The sequence below is a fragment of the Typopeltis vanoorti genome, chromosome 6 (assembly GCF_054136105.1).
Source record: "Typopeltis vanoorti isolate ZY-2024b chromosome 6, IOZ_Tvanoo_1.0, whole genome shotgun sequence".
NCBI lineage: Eukaryota > Metazoa > Arthropoda > Arachnida > Uropygi > Thelyphonidae > Typopeltis > Typopeltis vanoorti.
Genome location: NC_143554.1, coordinates 22,773,000 through 22,786,299, shown reverse-complemented (window position 1 = coordinate 22,786,299; position 13,300 = coordinate 22,773,000). Strand labels below are relative to the sequence as shown.

The 13,300-nt window shown below is 33.8% G+C and overlaps 1 protein-coding gene across 1 annotated transcript in view; it reads right to left on the bottom strand.

Moving 5' to 3' along the window:
- The window catches only part of LOC150105335 (paired box protein Pax-7-like), a 186,897-nt gene extending 174,008 nt beyond the window's left edge, over positions 1-12,889 (bottom strand). Inside the window, exon 1 of the mRNA XM_090393932.1 lies at positions 12,847-12,889. Within this exon, the coding sequence (XP_090250058.1) occupies positions 12,847-12,889 (43 nt within the window). The remainder of the gene's footprint in view (positions 1-12,846) is intronic.
- Positions 12,890-13,300: the final 411 nt, after the last annotated feature.

Below are 13,300 nucleotides of genomic sequence, written 5' to 3'. Positions count from 1 at the left end.
ACGCTCTGCACTTGACGGAATCGGATTATCCCTGCAACTCGACGTGGACCGTAAAATGTTATGAGAAATTCAAGCGGGAAAACCCTACAAGCCAGTCTTTGACACCCATGACGTCATGAGTACGAAGAGAGAGAGAGACTGCTCTTTCCTGAATATGTTTTGAAGGCCACACCTAAGATCCAAACATTACTTTTATCGTTTCTTTCTAATTCCTCTTTCTTAATTTAGTGTTGCTGGTAAGTATAGACATAAGTTGATTTCGAACTTATGCTGAAAATGTATTATAACATGTAAAGATTTTAACGTGGGGCATGAAGTAAAAAGCATTTTATATTGTGAAAGATGAAACAGATTCAGGTGAAGAACATGTTTGATATAAACCACTGCATATTTCTATATCCATAATGAAACAAAATATGAATTTCTTTGTTATGACAATTACATTTTTCAGTTAATCACCATAAATATTAACTGAATCGAACTGTACGACCCGGAAAATATTCCGGGTAGCACACTTCTTTACAGCATTGAACTGTTAAAGATGGAAAGAGACAGATGGCGAAGAGGAATACAAAGATTGGGATTAGCACAAATATAAAGATTAAAAACAGAAATTATAAAAATAGAAAAAGTAAAGACGGAGAAGGATGAAAAAAATATACGAAGAGTTTCTTGAGAAAATTAGGATGCTTTTCATAGAGAAATTTCAGCTTGTCTATTTCTCAACATCGTCAGAAGTTTTACCAATGGAGTACCATCACATGCTGCTATTCAGAACAATCACTTTGCAGCACGGAATGAGGTTGAAAATTTAATACAGAAATCGTTACGATATAAAGGGTTTCTTTAGATGATAGTAAAAAAATGAGAATGAAAATAATGGATGTAAAAGAAGGATGTTTAGATGGCAAAATTCCTAATGAAAATTTGCACGAGGAATTTGGTAAAGAATATGAATAAAAAATGGATTTAGAACAAAATATAAGGAAACAAGATAGTCTGTATTTTCATTTTTTCGACCTATCCAAATACTCCGCTTTTCAGTATTCATTTTCACATATAACCTATATATTTAATTTTTATGTTTTGCTCAAACTCCTCGTCCAAACTTTCCAATTTTACACCATAAATACTCTTTTCCTCAAAAGTGCTCCGCTTTCTTTCTCTAATTATAACCATTGTGTTTTTTCTTTTTTACTTTTTCTCTTCCTTTCTTAAAATCTTCCACTAACTCCTGCTTCAGTCTGTCTACTCTTCCATAGCATATCTTTATATGTTCACAGTGATAAAGGTCCCGACGAAGTTATAACATAAAGCCAAGATTTGTAGTAACTTTTCTTCGAGATAAGTTTCTTAAAATAATTCTTTAACCCTTCATTCTCACTATGAATAAAGTAAATGATTCAGTCGAATGTCACTTCGTTTCTCTTAGTCTCGCAATGTGATAAAAAGTTATCTTTGCATTCTATCAGAATTTAGCCTTATATGAATCATAAGTTAAATAATACAGGAAAACGATAAATGAAATATTAAGTACGAATAATATAGCCAGAGCACCATAAAATTCTATGTATAATAAACGTCCATGCCGTGGGCATGGACGTTTGTGATTGTCTGTGGAAATACTAGTGGCGGTGGTCGGCGATAGATGGCGCTGGTGTAGTTGAGGTCAGTTGGTGGATTGTGAGCGGTGGAGACAGAGTTGGTAGATGCCCTCCCTCGATGAATCTTTGGACTCCCTGGAGTTGACAAATAATAATAATAATAAATACTCAGAATTTATATTGCATAAATATTTGGTTATGTGAGAAAGAAAGTGAGCTGTTACAACACGTCTCACTAGATCTGATTTACTTAGTTCAAACAATGCAGCACCTGAAAATTTTCAAAAATGCTGGATACTGAAACTTAACACTGCATAGCATTATACGATAAATATCGATAGACGAAGAGGCCAATGTAATCTTAAGAGCATGAAAGATTTATCACAATGAACCAGAGATATTCAACGTAAACTTTAGAGCTTAACGAAAATCCAGCAATGTATAATTCATCTCACCCCTTCCAAAGAAGAAAGGTTGTATCGACATACCTGTTGTGCCTTGCATCAGCGTAACCGGTCTATAGATTCTTGGATGGGATAAAATTTTGGTGAATTTCCAGTGTCAGCTGGCATATACTTTGAAGCAGATGTTTATAGCTAAACGTTTTTAAATAACGCGGCCAAGCTATACTGTTCAAGTTGGTGATTTACGCAAAAGATCTTAAGATTCACCACATTCAAATTATTATTTTGTTCTTTGTAGCTATATATTCTTCAATTGGACAGCATTCTTAGGAAATGTGATGCCAGTTATTTCATCTTAAGTAAATACTTGGAAGAAACAAAGGAATTCATTTTTTAGCACATTTTAAAGGAACCCCGTCCCCCTCCCAAAGCGTCACAGCTATACAATGTACAAATAAAGAAAGGTGGACATCTTTCCTGGTTTATTATTAATCCTTACAACCTATAAATGCTCTGAAGAAATGAAATCGCTACTGTCTACTAAGATTCTAACCTGTGATCCTAAATATTGTTGCTTTCGTGTGTCTAATCGCATTCTGCCTGTATGTTGACCTCTGAGTTAGAAACAGTAACTAGTTGCTCTTCTCTTTGATATGTACATCTACTTTATTCAAATAGCATATTAAATACAGTGTCTACTCCGACTGAAATTCTATGATTCAGTGCTGAATACATACCTGACTTACCGAGGGCAAATTTTATGGTAGAGGAGATTTTTTTAAAACTGCTACAGAAGGCATAAGCACTTTCCTTTAATATGTAATTTTATTTGCTTAAAAAAAAGAGAGAAAACAAAAATTCAGGCACGAGGCAAAGGATTCTTTCCCAATCCACTATATAATCACACACACAAATAAATAAATAACATATTTTCGATGTAAAATAAAATATATCACTGTCTCAATTCTAAACCGGTGTCCAGTTCTAGCATCGTGATTACTATACAACTGATTACTACATATACTATCGTTTATTACAGTGGTTATTTTATTTATTACTAATTTAATTAAAGAAAATTATAAATTACAAATCAAATCAATAAAAATTAACTTTAAATAAAATTGTAATGGTGAGGAAAATGGATTACTTTAGTATTGAACTTTGTAAAAAGAAGTATTAGAATGTTAACCACATTCGTAAATAAGTTGTCGGATTAATAAAGATGAATTATTATTAAAAAGACAATAACTTATCATTGCAATCAGTGGGACTGCTCGCTTTGTCACAAGATTTTGGATTCTGAGATGTAAGTGAATCACTTTCAAGAAAACAAGTACCGCTTTATTTTCGTTTTCTGAATTCAAAACTATATTGACTACTTTTTTTTTTAACACATTCGATATTATGATTTATTATGTTTGAAAAATCCCATTACATAGATTGCTTATCGTCTGAATACGGCAGAACATCACAGACTACAGAGAATCGAGAGTGCAGCTTTAGCTTCACTCTCAATTCTTAGCATTGCACTAATTGCTTGTACAGAGACACTAAGATTGTTTCAGTAAGCTATGTTTCTAACTAATATTAAAAAGAAATTACTTATACCCTCACTATCTCTATCATTCTTGGATACAGAAATTACGACAAACTGGAAAATCGTCAACTCCTGTTCAACTGTTGTTGTTGAAGTTAGTATAACAAGGTTATGCGCATAATGTTTATACTCTTGTTTTTTTTTTTTTTTATGTGTGTGTGTGTCTACAAATTTGTCTGAAGTTCATTAGCATTTCAAGTATGCATTCAATAAATTGTAATATCCATATACTTTCGCAATAAAAATATGTCATTATTAAGACAGTTTTAAATATATTCAATATTCCTATCCACTAAGCATGATGTTTCATCCAAGATTGGATAACTCATTTTTACAGGCACTAAAGCGTCCTCAAAGACAGATCTTACACTTCGTTAAATGTTTGTCCCACCAGCAACATAAATGAAATACGCTGAAAATTAGAGTATAGTATTACTTTCAGGAGAAGGCGTCCATGAAGTGAGTATATTATGCATATGAATGGCATACGTTTTGGGATAGATTGTACGCTCTGCAGAGGGGAAAAAAAAAAAAACCTCGAGATCCCAGTAAGAAACCCTAACAACTCAATATGAGATCAAATAACTCATTTTTCACTTAAAACGTCCTTATCTAAAGTTAATGTTATCTAAAGTTAGAAACATGAACGTGTAGTTCATTAATTAAATTTTATAATAACAAATTTATATTTTTGGATCTGTGATGTCTAAGGTTGTTTTTTTTTAAGTGAACTAAAATAATTAATGAAAAATATAAAAAATTATGCATTTCATATAGTGGTGTATACAATTTTTCACGTTCCCTCCGCAAAAAGTTTTCTGTGACTTCCCTTCTTCCCGAGAAGGATTTCGGATTGACTACTTTTAATAGGCCAGCAAGGTTGTCGAGTAGAATTTCTCAAACTATATAACTGAGGACGAGTTTTCCAGCATACCATATATACATACATATATATATATACACACACACATACATATAGATACAGATATACTGTATGTGATTCGCTGATTTAAATATTCTACTGAATTTTAATACAAAAAGATTATATAATTAGTGGGTTAAGCAACGCACCTAGACTAAGTTTGTATGAGCACAGTGTGCTCCTTAAGTAATGAGACAGATTTTTTTCTTTTGCAGCTGGCTGTAAATAGATCTAGGCAAAATAGTATATCATTTTAACCGCTACAGTGCTCTTTCCAACAAGCGTAATGCACGTTGCGATAACTTCATTAGATCTAGCGTAGACGCTGTTCGAGGAGGAGAACGTTAGTGCCTCGTGTCAAAATTTTGAAAATGGAACAACGAGCAGTAATAAAAATTTACTTTAAACTGGGAAAATCCGCTCAGAAACGTTTAATGATTTTAAAACTGTGTACAGGGATGACTGCCCATCATTTGCACAAGTTTTTGAGTAGTTAGCACGATTTCGAAATAAGGATTCAATAGAACACGTTCCAAGACCAGGAAGATTTGTCTCGGTTCAAGCCGATGAAAATGTGGGAAAAGGTGTTAAAGGTGTCAATGTAACGTCTGAATTAACGCATGAAACAAGTGAGAAGGGAGCAGTACTGACCGAACAATTGGTTTTTGCTGTCGACAATGCTCCTGCGCATTGTGCGTTAAATAATTTCTCGCTTCCAAATCCGCCACAACGCTCGAACACTCGCCGTATTTGTCACAGGCGTTTTTTTTTTTTTTTCCCCGAAGCTGTGCGAACTGAACGCTATATCTTTAGAACGCCTACAGAGGTGTTTCGAAAATATGTATTAAGTGTTAGCGTTATATTTCGTTAAGGAGCGATTATATTAAAAATAAAGAATTCATTTTCCTGCAGTTGATATTTTTTTTACACTAATTTTGTCTCATTATCTAACGGGTACCTGAACATGAATAAGCAATAGTTACATGTTTGTTTCCTTTAACATTATTTAATTTTTTAAATTTTTTTTTTATTATGGCTTGATTTTTTCCCTCTATGAAAAACATAAAAAATCATATATGACTGTCATATATGAATTTTTATATTTTCTGAGCGCTGGTAATTTTTACACCCCAAGGGCCAGCACATTGGGATTGTGTGGACTAAGAGTCAGATAAACAGACAGTCGTGATCTACAAACTAAAGTATGATGTTTTCCAAGCCACTTCACGCCTCCATAAACAAGATAGCAATTACACTCGGTGACAAAACTAGTCTACAATCTAAAATTCACACAAGCATCGATGATCATGGTCGGATTAGAACCTACGACTAATTATAGGGCTAAAAGTTCAGAAACATTAAACAAGTAAAATAATTACCGTATTAACGCAAAATGCGAGATAACCGTATAACGAGTTAACGTATTTACTATTAAAACATACGCAAATCATGTTAATTGCATTCATATATGGCAGCACGAGTACCAAATTTAATAATTGACAAGTAAAGCAAACATAGAATTAGAAATGTTGAATCAGCATAATCTACATTCCCAGCATATGCCATTTGTAAAATGATTTCGGTCTCTCTCGCTTGTAACTCTAAGTATCTCATTGATACATTTAAGTTAATTCATAAGGTTACTTAATTAACATTAAGAGCATTTATACCTGTTATGGAACAATTTTAATTAAAATCAAAAGTTTTAACTTATTCGGAAAAGTTTGTTCTACATAATGCATGGAAGACTGCTGCATAAATTGGAGAATATGGGCACGGATTATAAAATATTAGAAACGATAAGAGGATGGCTGAATGACAGATATCAAAAAGTGGTATACGGGGAATACTAATCTGCAAAATTTAAGGTTGCAGATTAGTATTCTTAATAAACTGAATAACAGTGGACCAGTGGTGTACCACACTGGTCCACTGTTATTCAATCTGTACATCGATGACATTGGGATGGATTTGACAAGCGACATACACCTATTTGCTGATGATGCAAAGATAGGCAGGGTAAATAGGAATGCAGGTGATATGCTGTACTTGCAGAATGATTTGAACAGGCTGGAATTGTGGACATGGGAAAATGGATCTCAGTAAATGTAAAGTCATGCACTTTGGCGTGATTAGATATCCAATGTCATATTATATTGGTGGGATTATGCTAGAAGAAACTGATCAGGTTAGAGATCTTGGAGTGTTAGTAGCTCAAGATTGCAAATACAACTCAAAAGATAATTGCAATGCTGAAACGAACTTTGATATGTAAAGATAAGGATGCAATTTTGTCTCTTTACAAGGCCTTAATAAAATCTCACTTCGATTATTATGCGCAGGTCTGTTCTCCGTTGCGATTCTGATACAGTGAAGAGAGTGCAGAGGAGTGTTAAAATATTAGGATTGTGTAATAATGATTATGAAGACAGATTGAGAATTTCGTGACTGCAGACACTAGCAAACAGGAGAAAGAGGGGTGATATGATAGAGACTTACAAACTCTAAAATGGTCTACAGGATTTCAGTTGATGGAATTTTTCATTTTATAAAGAGTAGAGAAAGGACCAGAGGGAATTCTTGGAAGCAGATTGAATGCCGCTAAGAATTGGGCGAGATCTGGATTTTTCTCTCATAGAGTGATACATGATTGGAATGGATTGCCATTGGATGTTGCGTGTGCAAGGAGTGTGAATGAATTGAAGAACAAGTATGATAGCTGGCGCGTGTAGTATGTGGCCTCCTTCGATGAGTCCCCCACTCCCTGGAGGTCTCTCTTAATAATAATAACAGCACAAAAATGTTCATATATAAGATTACTGAATTCAGAACTCCTGCCTAAACACACGCTCATAAAAGTATTTATAAGTCAATAAACCGGAATATGATATTAATAATTGCGTTAATAAAAAACACAACGTTCATCCCAATTACACAGAGCTTCTTCATGTGTAAAACAAGGACTAGTAGATCAACAAGGTGACACTATACAGCATTACAAGAATCTGGTGATTTTAAAAAATATTCTAAATTATGTGCTGCATTGTTGAGAACGCTATGTGTGTGCTTACGCGTTCAAGTTTAAATGTTTGACTAGCAATGACTAGGATGTATTCCGACATATTCATACTAGGATTTTTATTTAGGTGTTTTGGATTCAATGCCATTTCTAAGAATTTCCAAATTCTTCTCTCGGTTTATATTAAAGCAACAGCAAAATACCTCGTCAGTAAGACATCAAGAGTTATTGGATGTAACTCTTGATGTTTTACTGACGAGGCGTCTTGTGGGTCAACTGAAGAGTCATGTGATGACAAAGTTTAGAGTCACTTCTTAAGTAATACTGAAAACGCAAGTATCTCTGATATGTTCTTCTTTGTTACACAATAGATTTCTCGATCTGTCCATTAGTATGATTACCCTACATTCGCACTAGAGTCGGCAAACACCTGGATATTTTAGGGAGTCATGTCGAGGTGTTAAGGATCTGAGCAGTGATCTCATCCTGATAAGGAGAATTTGTGACAATGCGACCAATGTAGCGAGTTCGTAGAAAATTTTTTTCTTTTTAAGTTGGAATTTTTTAGTTAGTTCATCCTTTTCAGTAATTATGGTGTGTTTCTTCATCCAGTGTTGAGATGTTACCCAATTTTTTGAGGTCTGTAATAGTGGGAAGGGGCGCGTAGATATTTTAACTCAAGATATTTTAACCTTAACATGATATTAATGGTCGTTGAAGTCCAAGATTAAAATATAACAAGTACACGGTATTATTGGAATAATACGTTATCATACTAACGAAAACGACCTCTTATAAAATCGTTGGTACCGACTTCATGAACATCGACACTTCCTTAAAGTATTGAAACTCTCAAATCATATACGAAATATTCTACACTGCATTTCATTGAACACGATATGCACTGCTATGTGTGCTCTAGAAATCTAAGTAGAACAGGGGAAGCGGTACCAAGATCTTAGCAAGCGCACTGAAAGAGCTAGGAACTCCAATGGCATCAAGGAATCTTTTGAAAGCAGTAAGGAATACCCTTTCTACACTGTATATCGAAAGGAGTGTCAGTATTTATATAGTTCCTGCCTTTTGATTGTGATTACATTAATTGCGAAAAATATCTTTAATAAATGGGATTGAATGCTCATGTAAAAATATCATAGTTAATATTATTTGCTTAATAATTATTATAATTACTTAGTAACTGGAAGGAACACTTCTTACTGTAGGAAACTACTGTATCACTGTACAGTAATTTTTGGGAAGTTTTCAAAATTTCGAAATCTGACATTTACGCTTGATTCAGAAAGATTCAAACAACACTCGCTTATTAAATGGCATTAAATACCGTGCAATGTGTTGCTGTGTCAGATATCACATATTTTTCAGTATCAATACATAAAAAATGCAGCCCTTTTCATTTTTTCAGTGCTACAATTACAATATGGATACTGCTATTCTTTTCACTTCAGAATTGGTCATATGAATAATAGAATAATTCTTGGCTCGTAAATATATATATATATATATATATATATATATATATATATCATTGTTTTCAGTAGTTATTAATATATTCAGTGCACCATGGTCATACAGGTCTTTGCGTGTAAGCATTGCATACATGCGACCACTGCATTGACAGCAGATATTTTCCATGAAGGAATAAAGTTTGGAAAATTTGCATAAGTGCTGTCTGCCCTTTCAGCGCTACATTCCCCTCTTTCGTTGTGTATTTTAATAAGTTTAAAACAAACGAATGAACAAGCGAACAAACAGGACGTATTAACATTTTTTTTTTAAATTACAGAATGCATATCCTACCGAGATTAGAAAGGAAAAAAATTAAGCGTGAAAAAGGATTAACACTATTAACTTTGCGACACTCATTCAACACATCAACAACCTAAACGTCTATGGAGTATACTCTGGAGGAAAAAAATAGAAATAACGCTTCAGTGCATCCGTTCTCGAAATATTACTGCCACCCAACCTGGATACCATATCATGCATTGGAAGGTTTAAAAGGAAGCACACTTTAATACAAAAATAGTGTGGTAATCATAAATAAGCGATGAAGCTACCACTTTGGTGATTATCCGTTTGAAAGGTGACTGCATCTCTTCTTGATATTTTTAAGTCGAAGTTCATCTTTCACAAACTAGTATTCATACTATCAGTATGCGAAGCCTCGAGGCATGTAGCGAAAGACTAATTGTTTGTTTCGGTTTACACCAAAGCAACTAAGGCGATTGTGGCGAGTACAGAACCCTTCCTATAAAATTACAGATAGGATTCGAATTGCTCATTCAAAAAAATTCGAAACTAGTATGCGAAGTGAAACAGTGCTGAAGAGGCAAAAAAAAAAACTATTCCGTAAGAAATAAAAGAAAAAAAAATGAAGCTAAAAGAAAAGCAAGAATAATATATATCCTACCTGCGAAACCTCAATTCAATAAATACCATATAAAAGTGATCAGAAAGTCTATACTAACCAGGATTTACAAGCGATTATTAGTAATACGAATAGTAGAGACCAGAAATTAACATGAAATGGATTCAGTAATAGTAATAAAAAAAATTGTGAAGAACTTGGAATATTGTATAATTTGTTTATGTCCTTCACCAGCAAAATGTTCATAGTCTGGGAACGATTGTGCAATAAATTAGTTATAATATTATTTATTTGGAGTGCTATTATCAATACATTTAACTTGGTCAATAAAGAAATACAACGGGCAGAAACCAATAAGCCACAGTCTAGACTGTTGCCATTTTGAAAACATTTGTAATGAATGAATATATAGTATGTAACATACTATATTTGTATTATATATTAGACAAGAAGTAAGTAATTACTATGTAAACAAAAATCGACATAGATGTATATGGAATATAAAGTGATGTATGAGCTCCAATATCAGTTGTAAATATAAGTTAATTCTTCTTAAATGAAGGCAATTATCGTATAGACTATACTCCCTAACTTGAAATCAGTGGGCAATTTTATCCTATTTGAAACAAAAAACATAATAGAAATTACGTGAAATAGTCACTTTGCCATTGAGTTGAATACAATCTGCATAACAAGTAGTTGGGACAGATACAGACTTGTTATGATTGCTACTTAGGATTACGGTTGAAACAACTACGACTATTTTAATAAGTCAGTGTATTATGTATATTAATGGACTAAAGAACCTTAATGCGTCTTTTGAGGCTCAAAGATTTTTTGTTGTTGTTGTTGTTGCAACGTTCATAAGCTCATTTCAAATGGAAATAGAAATAAATGCTAATTATATAAAGAAATTAATATAGTAAAAAAATGATTAAAATATCTCAAAAGTCTTGTACAACTTTTTTCACTTTAAGTGATAAAATACAATAATAAATAAATAAATACAGATTCTGAAAAATCGAGATTAGAATTTCTGCTTTTTCATAAACATGACAGTTTCCTATATATATAAAATAAAATGGATTCTATCTTGACACCACGCACTGTACGCCATCTAGAGCCTATCAGGAAGAGGAAAAAAATTCAATACCTTGAAATTAAGTTTTCTATCAATACTTTTGATTAATCGTTTTCTAAATCTGCATATTGTGTATTTTTAATTTCCTGGATGAGAAATTTCCCGCGAATTTGACATGGATGTATTTCATTAGGTTTTTTTTTTTTTTTTTTAATATAGTTCAACATTTTTTGGTATCTTGTGACAGAGTGGATGACAATGAGTCTTGCATTTTTTTTTTTTTTTAGAGTGAATACAAAATACTCGGCGGGCTTATTAGAAATCTCGGATTTGCGAAATCTCTTTCTGTTGTTATCTCACGTGTGTATAGTAAATAGTAAATGATCGTGGTGTTTAGTTTTTCACTGAGGAGTAACTATCCCAACTAACTGCGTTAAAATGGATAGCAGATTTTTCATTATCATCAGTGTGGAACTTCGATGAAATTCAACAGTGTCGAATGATATGAATTTGAATTTGACTGTGGCATGGATGTCAGTGAAAGTCTCCACCGATGGTGGATAATTTTCAAACTCGGAATGATATTTATATCTTGGCCAACCCTAAACACTAATATGCCACAAGTTTCCATAGTTACAGGTGGGTTCTTTAAAATTATTGCAGAAGCATTTGAGGCTATGAAGCTGGTGTATTAGTCTGTAAATCGAGGAGGAGGAGATTTTCTGGCCAATTTGCGGGATGAAAAACTTGGTTTACTGGGGGAAAATAAATTCCTGCACACACAGAAATGAGACTAGTTAAACTCATCGTCAAACGAAAAAAAAAGAAAAAAGATTTTCTGTATTATAGGAAGGATTTCAACCCAGGTCTTTCTAGCAAAAAAAAAAAGAAAAGAAAAGAAAAGAAAAAGAAAAAAACATTGTCGATACCGAGTGAGCTACGAAGGATCGTCCCTATTTATTCAACCCTTTCAACTTCTTTTTCAAAACATTCATCGTGGTAGAGTGCATCTGCGATATACTTAATATCGCAGATGCACTCTGCGATATTAAGTATATCACAGTATTATTAAGTATAGCACACCATTATCACCAATTCCCACAAGCGCACTAGTCCCTCATTTATGCTGAAACCCATAAACATTAAAAAGAACCGAACTTCTAAAACATTGTGAAAACTTTGTATGCATGCGCAAGTTACTGCACGCACACATAGCAGTAACTCGCTAGGCTTTAAGAATCATTTCAAAATCCATAAAATGGGCTCTGAAATAAACTCGTGTTCTCAGATGAACTCTATTCACTTGTAATAGAGTTTATCCGATAAGAAAAGGACAACAGCAGTTGTCAAAATCTGAAGTTAATCGATTAATGACGAGCATATAGATCGAAAAGGGAAAATTTGAAACACTGATTAAATTTATCTATATTCATATTTAGATGGCAGATTACTAAATTTCATTCTCCCTCCCCCAAGCACTCCATGTTTATCGAAAGATAAATCATGTTGCATAACGCTCTAAGCAGTAGGTGGCATAACGTTCTAAGCAGTATCTCAAACGTTCGCGTTTTGTCCTCATCCACTTTTTACTTTTGAATTTGGAAAGTATGACCACAAGCAGAAAAGCAGCTAGTCACTGAGTCAGTACCTATCAGGCTGGCTCTCTGTAAACCAGGACTAGCATGTATCCTGTTTATAAGCAAGAGCTTACAAAAGTTCATACTTTTATTTTTGCAGGATAGTAAACGAAGTATTTGTGGCGTAGTACATGTGCATGCTAGAACACAGGTAAAGATCGCATTAGATACATGTCATCAAGGCAGTACTTACACTTTTCCCGAGGTGCTAGAGCGCTCCGAGATCCTCCTCTCATTGTTTAGAGTCCTTAAATTGGCCCGAATTTTCTGGGTTCCCCCAGCTAGAGCCTCGTACGCCTGTGCATAAGTACGGCACTGCATGTGATAGGTGTAAGGCTTATCTAAAATAAACCGCAGGCCACACTGGAATTATTTCCAAATATCTGCTGATATAAAGGAAGATCCTGAAGCGCCACATAACTTTGAGAAAGTCATAGCATTATAAACATTATAATGTCACTCTTGCTGGCCAAATGGATAGTGTCTGCTCTCCATTCAACAGACCATGAGTTCTAATCTCACTGTACTATGGATGTTTATAAAAGTCATTAGATGGTAGGCGATGGAAATTGTCTACCATCTAACGAATTTCTCAAACATCCTGCTTATTGGAGACCTGAAACGGCTTGAAAAGTTCCACGTCTAGT